Raw genomic sequence first — 13399 nt, 5'->3', positions numbered from 1 at the left:
GACTGGTGACGAGGAGCAGATTATGTACGATAAAATAGACGCTTGCATTATCGCAGCTATATACTGATTGAACCGCTATGTTAGTGTACCCTTGATTGTGGTGATCTGCCTACACTGTATAGCGGGTGTACAGTATTGCTAGGCAAATATCCTTGGTTGTGCAGAAATACATTTCCTCACCCAATATTGAACTATATCTTAACATCAAAAGCTTGTTTATAGAATGAGTTTCTTAACAATCGAGTCATGAAATTACTGATTATTCTGTAGAATGAAAATATAAAAATACAAAAATAATTTACTTTTAGTGTTCGAACTTCCCTTAAATGTAAATATATAAATTCTAGTTCGTAATTCACGCAAGAAATGACCAATTAACGTTACTTAAGTTACTGGGAAACATAATACGTTGGTCTAATATGTTATTATTATGTTTTTATGTATTTTGAAAATCCTTTCAACATTTTGCAGCTAAAACTAGGGAAACAACAGAATAAGAGTTTAAACTGGATTCGATAATGTTAATTGTACCAAGCTGTTTGATATTCTGAAGGTAATCGGAATCAGATACCGCAGAAGAATAATTTTCTGCAATCTGTACAAAAATATGTCTGCAGAAATAAGAATCGAAAGCTATGAAAAAGCAGCAGCAATCCAAAAAGGAGTGAGGCAAGGCTGTAGCTGTTTACTTGGGTAGTGGAATAACTAATGATGTCAGAAGTACGGAGAACATAAAATTCAGACCAGCACAACCAAGGAAGACCTTTGTTAAGAAAAGATATTTGCTCACTTAGAACATTGATATAGGAATTAGAAAAATGTATTTGAAGACTCCAGTCTGGACTTTGGCATTGCATGGAAGCGAAATATGGACGATAACGAGCTCAGAAAGAAAGATAATACAAACTTTTGAAATGTGGTGTTGTAGAAGAATACTGAAGGTGAGATGGGTAGATCAAATCACGAATGAAGAAATTCTGGTGAGGGAGAACGATCTGGCGAAATTTTACCGGAAGAGAGACAGATTGATAGGGCAAATCTTAAGACACTCAGGTCTTCTTCAGTTGCTTTTTGAGGGGAGTGTAGACCGTAATAACAGTAGGGGCACACCGAGGCATGAACATGAAGAACAAATTAGAGTAGATGTAGGATGTAGCAGTTACGTAGAAATGAAAAGATTAACAGGGTGGTATGGAGTGCTGCATAAAACCACTCTATGGGCTGATGACTCAAACATCAAACCATTGGTTACAGTAACTTAATATATTGTATAACACGTCCATTAGAAAACATCACCAATACGACGCTGTCCTGACTCTTCTCTGAACATTTCTCTCCTTAATAACTTACATCTTTAAAAATCTTTAAAAAATAACTTTTAACGTCTACTGTTTACTGTTATTTCATCGACATACTGTATTAAAAAATTGCACACGATTATGATTCAGCTTCAAAATACTACAGAAGCAGATACCATCAACCACCAAGACAAGAAAAGAAGTGAATGGTAACTTTATTCTACTGTTATACAGTTGGGGCAACATCAGCAACTTTAGCGTTCGTAGGCTTGTAAGGTTACCCCGCTTGTCAGTTTCTCTCCTACTATGTCGCTTTTCTTCACATGCACTAATCTTGCTTCATAACAGGATTCATTCTGCTGTAATAAAAGTCGTACATAGTGAAATCTTTGAGCTATTGGATGGCATACAAATCACGGATTCTACACAAATCACTTTTCTCCCTCAGTCTTCAAATAACTCATTTGCTACCACGACACCTCAAGCACCATGAGGCTGGTGGGAGTGAAATTCTGCATAGAGCTGCTTATTTGTTCGTACATAATAGTTAGGCAGCTTTTTCTCGTTTTTTTGAAAAATAAATCTCTGCCGGACTGAGTGGCTTAGTCGGTTGAGGCGTTGGCCTTGCTGTGTAAAAGTTCCATGTTCTCTGTAATGAAATATTTTGTACCCATGCTCGATTACATTTTCCCTCGACAGGTTTGGCGGTGTTATCTGTTTTTTGTTTTTTTTAATAGTTGTTTTACGCAGAGCCTCCGTGGCTTAGGCGGCAGCGCGCCGGCCTCTCACCGCTGGGTTCCGTGGTTCAAATCCCGGTCACTCCATGTGAGATTTGTGCTGGACAAAGCGGAGGCGGGACAAGTTTTTCTCCGGCTACTCCAGCAACACTCTCCAATATCATTTCATTTCATCTGTCAGTCATTAATCATTACCCCAGAGGAGTGCGACAGGCTTCGGCATCCGGCACAATTCCTATCCTCGCCGCTAGATGGGGGATTCATTCATCCCATTCCTAACCCGGTAGAATGACTGGAAACAGGCTGTGGATTTTCATTTTCACTAGTTGTTTTACGCCGCACCGACACAGATAGGTCTTATGGCGTCGATGGGACAGAAAAGGGCTAGGAGTGTTGAAGGAAGCGACCGTGGCCTTAATTAAGGTATAGCCCCAGCATTTGCTAGGTGTGAAAATAGGAAATCACAGAAAACCATCTTCAGGGCTGCCGACAGTGGGGTTCGAAACTGTCATCTCCCGAATGTAAGCTGACAGATGCTTGACCTATCCGTTCTTGCCTTGGGTATTTTCTGTAAGTAAAAGTTTTATTTTTAGTTGTACTATGTAAGATAAATAAAAATCTTCCTGGTTTCTTGCGATGTCCAGAGAAGCACTGCGTGGAGGTGCCATGATTTTGATCCCTTCTGGCGATTTATTTTGTTTCACATTCTATCAAGTGGCGTAAAAACTTTCATTGCAGAACTCGGCAACACTGCTCAAATCAATAATAATAATAATAATAATAATAATAATAATAATAATAATAATAATAATAATAGACTAATTTTATTTGCTTTCCGTCCCACTAACTACTTGCCGGAACTTTGTCCCGCAGGAGTTCTTTCACGTGCCAGTAAATCTACCGACACGAGGCTGACGTATTTCACCACCTTTAAATACCACCGGATTGAGCTAGGTTCGACCCTGCCAAGTTGGGATTTAAAGGCCAGTGCCTCAACCGCCTGAGCCACGCATCCCGGCAGTGAACCCTGTTCCAGTCATCCTACCACTTTCAAATTTCGTGGCAGAGCTGGGAATCGAACTCGGTCCTCCAGAATGACAGCTAGTCACCCTAACCATTACACCACAGAGGCGAATCATCACTTATACTACTCCTAAATGACAAACGGCTTAGCATTCTTTTCTTTACAATATTTTTCATTTTTCGGTTGTCATCGTATAAATTGTAAAAAATCTGGATCCTTGTGATCATTCACGGTTTGTGAACTGATGTATTTTAAAAGTAGGCTATATGAAATGAAATAGGAAATAAATAAATCTATGCCTACCTTTACTAGTAAGTGCTGAATAGGTCAATATTTGAAACAGATATTGCCTATTCAGAGGCGCACTGAACGTGCACAGTCCCTCCACTGGACTTGGGAAGACACTGTGCTCCCTCGTGACGGTCCGCGACTGTACTGTAATATCATTAGAGATCGCCGGCGAGAAGCACCACCTGATGCGACTTCAATTCCCTGTATTATCCTACTTAATTATTTAATAATTGATCGAGAAAAATTGAGATAAATTAGTTTATACGACACATATAATGATGTTAGTAGAGCGCGCCTCACGCCAACAGAAATATGGTTCGGACTTCAGGCTACAGAGAGCGGTACAGGCGCGTCGTAGGCGCACTGGAGCACGTGGCACGCGACATGACGGAACAAGCAAGAGTAACAATACGTAGGGAATGTGTTGAGAAATTTTATTAGTTAATAATGAATTACTTTTTTATTTCAATTCGTACTGTTATGTTCTCGACCAGCGGCTTCCAACTTGTAAGGGCTCCAAGGGCTCACTGGAAACCTTAGACATGATCACTATCCACACTTCAGTAAAAGGCCATTTTCCTAAAACTCTGCAAATAAAACAGATGTTTCGGAAAATAACTCGCGAAGTTCAATTAAAACGTTTTAATAATTTTATATACCAGGGCTGTTTTTTTCAACTACTGATGGGCTATAAAACAGACACATTGACATAACAAAATGATTTTGTTATTTTGCTTTACGTCGCACCGACACAGATATGTCCTATGGCGAGTATGGGATAAGAAATGCCTAGGAAGTAGAAGGAAGCGGCCGTGGCCTTAATTAAGGTACAGCCCCGGCATTTGCCTGGTGTGAAAATGGGAAAACACGGAAAACCATCTTCAGGGCTGCCGACAGTGGGGCTCGAACCCACTATCTCCCGATTACTGGATACTGGTCGCACTTAAGCGACTGCAGCTATCTAGCTTCGTCACAAAATGATTTTATCACTAAAGGCTTAGTAGTTCCATACTTACAGTATTTTTCCACATAATCTCCAAAACGATTTAGGTATTTGTCGTATCGTGACACTCATGGCTAAATGGTTAGCGTGCTGGCTTTTGGTCACAGGGGTCCCGGGTTCGATTCCCAGCAGGGTCGGGAATTTTAACCTTAATTGGTTATTTTGTGTGGCCACGGGGGCTGGGTGTGTGTGTGTCGTCTTCCTCCTCATCACGACGCGCAGGTCGCCTACGGGAGTCGAATCAAAAGACCTGCACCTGGCGAGCCGAAGATGTCCTCGGACACTCCCGGCACTAAAAGCCATACGCCATTTCATTTACCAGCTTTCCGATACTCTCTGCAAAGAAGTCTGCCACCAGTAATGTAATGTGCGTATGGACAGCCTGCTGAAGTTCTTCGTTTGTACACCTATCAGTGAACTTTCTACATCAATCCTAGACATTGCAGGGTCTTCTCTGTACACAACTGTGACTTAAAACTCAGGATACTGGACACTTTGTTCACGTTGGGTCCCAGCCGTGTTCAGTGACTATCACAAAACTCGGCGAATAGTGTCAGCAGTAATGTTTCGTACGTGTTACCACAGTGAGGGGGAGGAGTTTTTTGGTGATGAAACTTGGGTCCTGTATTACATTCCAGAAACCAAAGAGCAGTCTAAGCAGTGGATGCATCCTTCTTCTCCAAACAAGTCAAAAAAAGTTGAAATTGTCACTGGGGAACAGGAAAAAAATGGTTGTCGTTTCTTGGGATTATAAAGGTGTCTTGTCTTGTTGGTGGACTTCATGGAACAGGAGGCTCTCCAGACGCACATTACCTCACTGGCGTCAGAACTATTTGCAGAGGGCATTGCAAAACTGGTGTCACGACAGGAGAAATGCCTAAATCGTTTTGGCGGTTATATGAAAAAATAAGTATGAAACTATTAGGTTTTTTTGTGATAAAATCATTTTGTTATGTCAACTTGACTATTTTTTAGCCCATTAGAGGCGTGCATTTGCCTTTATTTGTGCCCATAATTCTTTCATTCTTTTAATGTGGGCTAACTTTATATCTTCAGACCAGGTCGTTCCGGTCTTCTTTGGTCTTTCCTCTTGGTCAACTTGCCATTTTCGAATTTAGGTCTGAAGATTACCCTGATTTGGAACTCTGCTGGTGTAATTCATGCATGCTGCAAATCGGTTTTGATTTCGCTAATCCATTTCATTGTGTCTGTTTTGGCTTTACTCCTGTTTTCATAGAATTCGAATATTTGTTTTTAAGTCTATCTGTAGGCATTCTTTTAATATGTCCATAGAACCAGAGTCTCTATAAAAAAATTTATATTGTTTGATTTCTTGTCTGCCTCTGAGTCAGTATATTGTGCGTCGGCGAGTTTTGGGCCTAGAATGTTTCTTATTTTGCTTTCATTTTTTACAATGTCTTCAATGTCTGCTTTCCTGATCAAAATTATCGTTTTTGTCCCATAAAGCTATACTGGTTTAATGACTGTATTGTAATGTCTTAGTCTTGTGTGCTTGGAGATACATTTTTGCTGTAGATATTTTGAGTTATTCGATGTTCAGTTTCCATCTTTGGACATCGAATTTTATTGGCTTTTATTTCGAGTGTGTTTTCCTGACTTGTTTCACCGAAATATTTAAATTCTGATTCTCGTTTAATTAATTTTGCCATATTTTTTCTCCATGAATTTTGGTGCTTATTTGTTGCAGGTCATATATTCTTGTCTTTTCAGAAGCTGTCTAAAGGCCGACGTTTCCGCTATTTCTTTCAGGGGTCAACTTAACTTTGGGCTGTTCAAATGTCTCGGGATAAGATTGCTAGGTCGTCTGCAAATGCTGGCTAACCTAACCCTAATTTTCCTCTGCCTAAAGTGATTGCTTGGTGAATTTTGAGGACTAATTTCTCTTTGCGCCAGGAGGCGGTTGTTGAGTAAAGGTGTGAAAGCCAATCTCCTTGTCTTACTCCCGTTTTGATTTCAAAGGGACCGAGAGTTCCCCCATGCATTTAACATTGGATTTCGTGTCTGTCAGCGTGTGTTTTATGTTGATAATTTTAACTGATTAAATCACCATTTTACAATGACATCAAATAGTGAAAAAGGAAATAAAGAAAACATAACCAGAACAATGTAATTTAGCAGAAGAACCCTCAAGAATATTTGAATGCTTATTTGACAAATGGCAAAAAGTAACCTACAGACAAACTGAAAGCAGTAATGCAGTCAAAACAAAACTCAAAAACGATTTCAGTGGTAGTACTGTGGTCGATCAGCTGCATCTACCCTCACTGTTAATAATTGTGCCGATGAAAAGAAGAAGAAGAAGAAGAAGAAGAAGAAGAACTTGTAGGTGTCATCTAGACGGCCTACCTGACAATTTCGACATATCGATTGTGCTGGCTACTTAGCAATGAAATTAGAATTCTACTGAAATGTGCCTTTGCCTGCGTTGATTTAATTTTGTAAGGTGATAAAAACCGCGCCGACGTGCCTACTGCAATGACGCAGAATATGCTATGATTTTTGACCACCCTGTAAACACTCGGCTGGAATCAAACCTGTGAGCTTCAGATCATGAGTTGGACCAAACAAACAAAAACATGTCGCCGGTTATGTAAAATAGCCAAAGATGCTCACATACAGGATACGTACATTTTTAAATCTCACCTTCTCCAGATCAATATCGACCTCGATTTCAAATTTAAGGAAATGTAGAATATGGGACAGGCGACTTTGTTCCAAGAATTCAAATACCATCTCTTTCTGCCTATCCTAGAACTGTAATCGGTAAACCATAAAGACTTTGGATACCCCATACGGAATAAGAATAAGAATAACATAGATTGTACGTCCCACTAAATTCTTTTACGGTTATCCGAGATGACCAGATGCCGGAATTTTGCACCCAGGAGTTCTTTAACCTGCCAGTAAATCTAGAAGGCCAGCGCTCCACCGCCTGGGCTACTCAGCGCGAGAAGCGTAATTTCATTGCCGTCGTTTTCCTATCAATGAACTCCTTTGTTGGGGACTTCAACAGAGGGGTTCCAATACATTTCCTCCATCTGTCAGTGATATCTCAGGATATGCAATGAGTCCTTCACCTGATTTTCTCAAAGCACTGCTTATTTATCTCTTCAAAACCCCCCCCCCCTCCAGCCCGGTCACTTCCTAAATGTATTTATTAAACTCCAGAAAGTTTTCCCTGTTACTTGATGTAGTATGTCCTAGTTATTTCCAAAATATTCTCGTGGTTTCTTCTTGTACTCTTACATTATTTTTGTTTAATCTAGAACGGTTAGATTTAAGTTTCCAAGCTACCCTGACATCTAAAGATTATTATCGGTTCCTTTAAATGCCCCTATAAAACACATTCCCCTTTGTCAGCAGACTAGGAAGGGTCATTTATCTGCTTTACACATAATTATAGAGTGTTGAGTTTGCACACCCGCATTGTATTGTCCTTGAAATTCAAATTAGAACATTTGGGTAGTTTGGATCACCGAGGCTACGTCCTCTCGAGTATCCCAATCTGGGCAAGCCATCCTCAGCACGACAACGACTCACTCCATATCGACGCTTTCTCGACACAGACACAGGCAGGTTGAAAGCAATGTGGAAGATTAACAGTCCCTCTTGGATTCAGTCCGCCTGACTTGTTAACTGAAAATAATCTAACTGGTTAACGTTACGACAGGTTGATTAGTGCACTTCCGAAGGCACTCAGGGTCCCTTATATAGAGTTCTAGCAGAGTTATTAGTGCCTAAAAGCAAGGAAGCTGTCTATGAAAATAATTCCAAAGTAAAGAAGCCACGCCATATGGTTTAGAGCGTAGCACACTAGATTTCTGAACCCAGTTGTCGGGGGATCCTGGCTCAGTCCTGTGGTATCTCAAAGTGCTCAAATACATCGGTCTTGTACCGGTTATAAGTTCCAAGGACATTAAACTTACGCACGGGAAAGTTTGTAGCACATCGATATCTTCAGAACCCGCATAATTAGTCGAATATAAAACCGGAAACATTGGATATTTACGTTAAATAACCACCATTCAGACCAAAATATGACATCCTATCATCTCTTACGGCCGACACTGACTCCGTATTATTATTATTATTATTATTATTATTATTATTATTATTATTATTATTATTATTATTATTAGAAGGTTATTACAAACAATCAGACATTTATATTGACAATTGGGCTGCAATGAGAATTAAAGGTAAAATGAGTTCTTCGTTCAAGGTACATAAAGGTATTATTCAAGGCTGTAATCTTTCACCTTTGTTGGTCATAGTTTCTATGGATCATCTAATAAAAGGTATAAAGTGGCAGGGAGGGAATGAGTTAGGTGAAAATGTAGTAAGCAGTCTGACCTATGCCGACGATTTGGTCTTAATGGCAGATGGTTCTGACAGCCTGCAGTCTAATATCATGCAATCTGAAAATAGGTGCAACGAGTATGACACGGAAATTATCCTTTCCAATACTGATATTGTTGTCAATAGGCAAGAATTCTAAGAGAATTGAATGCCAGGTTTTGAGTACAAATCAGGAACAGAAAGATCGCTTAGAGTGTGTCACTTCATGTGTGTTATTTCAGGATGGTAGTATATTAAGTGAGATTGAATCAAAGTGCAGTAAGGCTAATGCAGTGAGCTTCCAGGTGTGATCAATAGTATTCTGCTGAAGAAAATCAGCTCCTGGACGAAACTATCATTACACGGTCTGGTTTCAGAGCAACTTTGCTTTACAGGTGTGAAAGATGGATGAACCCATGATGTCTTATTCATAAGTTAGAAGTAACGGACATGAATGAATGTAACGAGAATGATCGCTGATACAAACGGGTGGGGACAATGTCAGGCGGGTACTCGGAATGAGGGGATAAAGGCTAAGTTACGAATGAACTCTATTGATAAATAAATAAAATAAATACATAAATAAATGAACGCCCGCCACTGTGGTGTAGTGGTTAGTGTTATTAGCTGCCAATCCGGGAGCCCGGGTTCGATTTCCGATTGTGCCAAGACATTTTAAAAGTGGTACGATGGCTGTAACGGGGTCCACTCAGCCTCGGGAGGTCGATTCCCACCCTCAGCTACCCTAGAGGTTTGCCGTTATTTCCCACTTCTTCTCCAGGCAAAATACCGGCATGGTACCTAACTCAAGGCCACGGCAGTTTCCTTCTCTCTTACTGGGCTATCCCTTCGAATCTACCCATCCCACACAAGGTACTTTTTCAGCATAGCAGGTGAGACCACCTGGGCGAGGTACTGGTCCTTCAACCCAAATGGATCCTCGACAAAATGTCTCACGCTCGAGGACACTGCCCTTGAGGCGGTAGACGTGGGATCCCTCAGAGAATCCGGGGTATAAAACCGACCCTGGAGTGTAAACGGATAACAGAAAAAAACACAATAATAATTAAATTACAGACTAATAATAATAATAATGTTGGGGCACATATCCTGCCCATCCGTGAAAACCTACTCGTTGTGGAAATAACTTTATTTATAGTTTAAGAAATGTAAAAGTTTGTAATTTTTTGATGAACTCTATCCTTCAACATTCCCGTCCAATTCAGTGTGGTGTTTACTCTCTTCATGCAGACGAGTGGTAATTGTTGGCACGTGACCCACTACTGTACAGCCATTGTTGTCTGAAGTTCGCTATCTCTCCCCCTAATTTGCTAACGCTATTATGAGCCGAATTACGAGGATTATGCCATGTACTTTGCAAGGGGAGGCTCTCCAGGGAACTAGCTCCCCTGCTGGCAGATTATGTCATGATGTCATCGGCTGTCTTACAGCGACCGGCACCGATCTATTATTTAAACACCAAGACTCAATTAGCCGGGGGTGTCAGCACCAATAACACTGGGACCGCGTGCCGGGCTTACGACACGTCCCACCACTGCCGGTAGCTCAAAATATCGAAAAATAAAATCGTGATAGACCCACTCGCAATAAAAAGATCACTGGTATTAAGAATGAACACGTGACTAAAATACAGGATGGCCGGAAACAACGTGAACCAAGGATATGAGTGTCAGAGGGTTGGTCATACTGATACATAATTGCAAAATATAATTACATACCTCGCGCTGTTGTCATTTTATGAGATGTTGAAGTCAGCCAATCAGATCGCTTCGTGTTGCTAAATATGCTCGTGGCTTATGACCGGCTTGAGAGCGAAACAGAAGAATAAACTTCCCCAGGGGAGGGACTTGAACAAGGACCTCCCTGCTGATAGGCTCGACCCATAGTAAGCACGCTACGGTGCATTGGTTGAAACCCACTGTGTGTTAATGTTTGATGCTCATTTCTCGGCATGGATTTCAAGCCTGACCAAGCCACCTGCAGATTTAGCTACACCACTTCGCAAAGCCCATTTGAATTCTCCCACGAAGCGTTCTGATTGGCTAACTTCAGCAGCTAATAAAATGACAATGGCGCGACGTATCGACGTAATTTTTTCAAATTACCCTTCAGTATGACCAACGCGCTAACGCTCATGTACTCGGTTCACTTTGTTTTTTCGATCACCATGTATGTGGAAAGATTCATGCAGCTCTATATCCCCTCAAACGTCACAAATCCTTCACTATTAATCCAAGCACTCCTATTCCCAATTTTAGTCTACTAGTCAGTCTAAATGCTGAACAAGCTGAGTGCCTTCAGCGAACATACGATACGCCTTCCAATTGCGACAGGACGCTCATGTTCCACTCCATTTCAAAACATTGCGATGGCTACGAATAAATGAAGGAAGGAATTTTCACATAATGACACTCGTTTACCAACTACTTTCGACGAGCAACCCCACTTATTTATCTTCCAATTTTCGTTTTTTTTTCTCCTAATTCCATGAAATTAGTACCCGTTCTGGTTCCCTACTTGAAATTCCGCTAAATAGACCGAATTCCTACAATCATACTTTTCTAGGTACTGCATCGAGATGGAGGTTTGCGAGTCTTAGGAATTCTTTCATTTTAATTAATTCCAAATATACCTAGTGAATACAGAAAAGTGTTCACGATGTACAGTCGCTCATAAAAATGAAAACATATTACTGTTTAAGTTCCTCGCAGATACAGTTCCCTTAGAAACAATGAAACCTATAGATTTAATGTTTCTTGTCGGTACCCACGGGGTTATCTCTATATGGAAGGTAAATTTAATTTTGTTGTTGTTGTTGTTGTTTGAGTAATCAGTCCGTAGATCGGTTTGATGCAGCTCTCCATGCCACCCTATGCTGTGCTAATATTTTTATTTCTACGTAACTACTACACCCTACATCTGCTCTAATCTACTTGTCTATTCAAACCTTGATCTACCCCTACCATCCTTACCGACTACACTTCCCTCAAGCACCAACTGAACAATTCCTGTATATCTTAAGATGTGTCCTATCATCTCTTCTCGTCAAATTTAGCCAAATCGGTCTCCTCTCACCAACTCGATTCAGTATCTCTTCATTCGTGATCTGTTCTTCCATCTCATCTCCAGCATTCTTCTGTAACACCGTATTTCAAAAGCTTCTATTCTCTTTCTTTCTGAGCTCGTTATCGTCCATGTTAAACTTCCATACAATGTCACGCTCCATACGAAAGTCATCAAAAACATCTAATTTGTATATCAATGCTCGAAGTAAGCAAATTTCTTTTCTTAAGAAAGGCCTTCCTTGCTTGTGCTAATCTGCATTTTTGGTTTTCCTTACTTCTGTCATCGTTAATGATTTTATTTTACTGCCAAAGTAACAAAATTCGTCTACTTTCTTTAAGACTTCACCTCCATTTCCTCCATCACCTGACTTCGTTTGACTGCACTCAATTACTTTTGTTTTGGATTTATTTTCATCTTGTACTCCTCCACTATTCTGTCCATACCATTCAGCAATTTCTCCAGATCTTCTGCAGTCTCAGATAAAATAACAATATCATCGGCAATTCACAGTGTTTTGATTTCCTCTTCTTGGATTATGAGCTCTTTTCCAAATTCCTCTTTTATTTCCTTTACTGCCTTGTTCAATGTTGTGTTAGGTATTAAGCCCGAAGGCTGGTTTCATCCTCCACAGCTCCGCCAACAGCTGTCACCGACGAGTGAGGTAGTTTTCCGTTGCTTTCCTCAGCCTTGTTCTACATAAAGCCGCTTTTCGATAATAATTAAAATTCTGATAAAATATAGATGCGAGAAATACAAAATACCATTATCCTTTTGAACGACTGTACAGTAAACGCGTTTTTTCACACTTCACCCGTGGGTGGGAGAAGCTACCCCATGCTTCAGTACATACTTACTTCACCTGAAACGAACTAACAAAGAGAAAAGAATAGTATTAGTGATATCACAGTACTTACAGGGATGTGTCGGCGTGAAAGGGTATTCCAAGGACGGTAAACGTGGCGCCGTGGACGGATGTAACGACGGCGGACAGTGGTAACAGAACATGCCTCTGTGGCCCGCGATCTGAAACACACAAAACAACCCTTAACAACACTGAGTTTAACATCAGAGTCAATAAAGTGTTAACTCTGCTCAAAGAATGCAGGAAGTGTTTCACATCAAAGGGAGTAAACCTGCATTCCTATTTTAGACATATGGTCAACAGCTATTGTTAATAATAATAATAATAATAATAATAATAATAATAATAATAATAATAATAATAATAATAATAATAATAATAATATTCCCTGGTTTATAAATACCACAGAAGACCTGAAAATGCTACATATCTCAGCTGAAGACGCCCTTAACAGAGATCTCTTCCGCAAGAAAATATTGACGAACGGGCTAAACCGAGACGAGCAACCGAAGAGAAGACACGGTGCCCCTTGTACAGAGGAGCGTAAGCAGGCCCACTCATAAAGAATGAGGGAAATTTGGGCTCTGAAGAAGGCCAAGTTCAGTGTCAAATGCAACAAGACTTAACGTGGTCCTTGATGGCCCAAGCGAATCATATATATATAATAAATGGAATTCCGTATAGCTTTTAGTGCCAGGAGTGTCCGAGGACATATTCGGTTCGCCAGGTGCAGGTCTT

The 13399-nt window shown here is 40.4% G+C and overlaps 1 protein-coding gene across 1 annotated transcript in view; it reads right to left on the bottom strand.

The window, feature by feature from the left end:
* The window catches only part of Drgx (Dorsal root ganglia homeobox), a 367971-nt gene that overhangs the window by 263177 nt on the left and 91395 nt on the right, over positions 1–13399 (bottom strand). The window contains exon 2 of the mRNA XM_067147688.2: positions 12714–12822. Within this exon, the coding sequence (XP_067003789.1) occupies positions 12714–12804 (91 nt within the window). The 5' untranslated portion in view covers positions 12805–12822. The remainder of the gene's footprint in view (positions 1–12713; positions 12823–13399) is intronic.

The sequence above is a fragment of the Anabrus simplex genome, chromosome 1, assembly GCF_040414725.1.
Source record: "Anabrus simplex isolate iqAnaSimp1 chromosome 1, ASM4041472v1, whole genome shotgun sequence".
NCBI classification, from domain to species: domain Eukaryota; kingdom Metazoa; phylum Arthropoda; class Insecta; order Orthoptera; family Tettigoniidae; genus Anabrus; species Anabrus simplex.
This window is presented reverse-complemented; position numbering and strand designations above follow the sequence as displayed.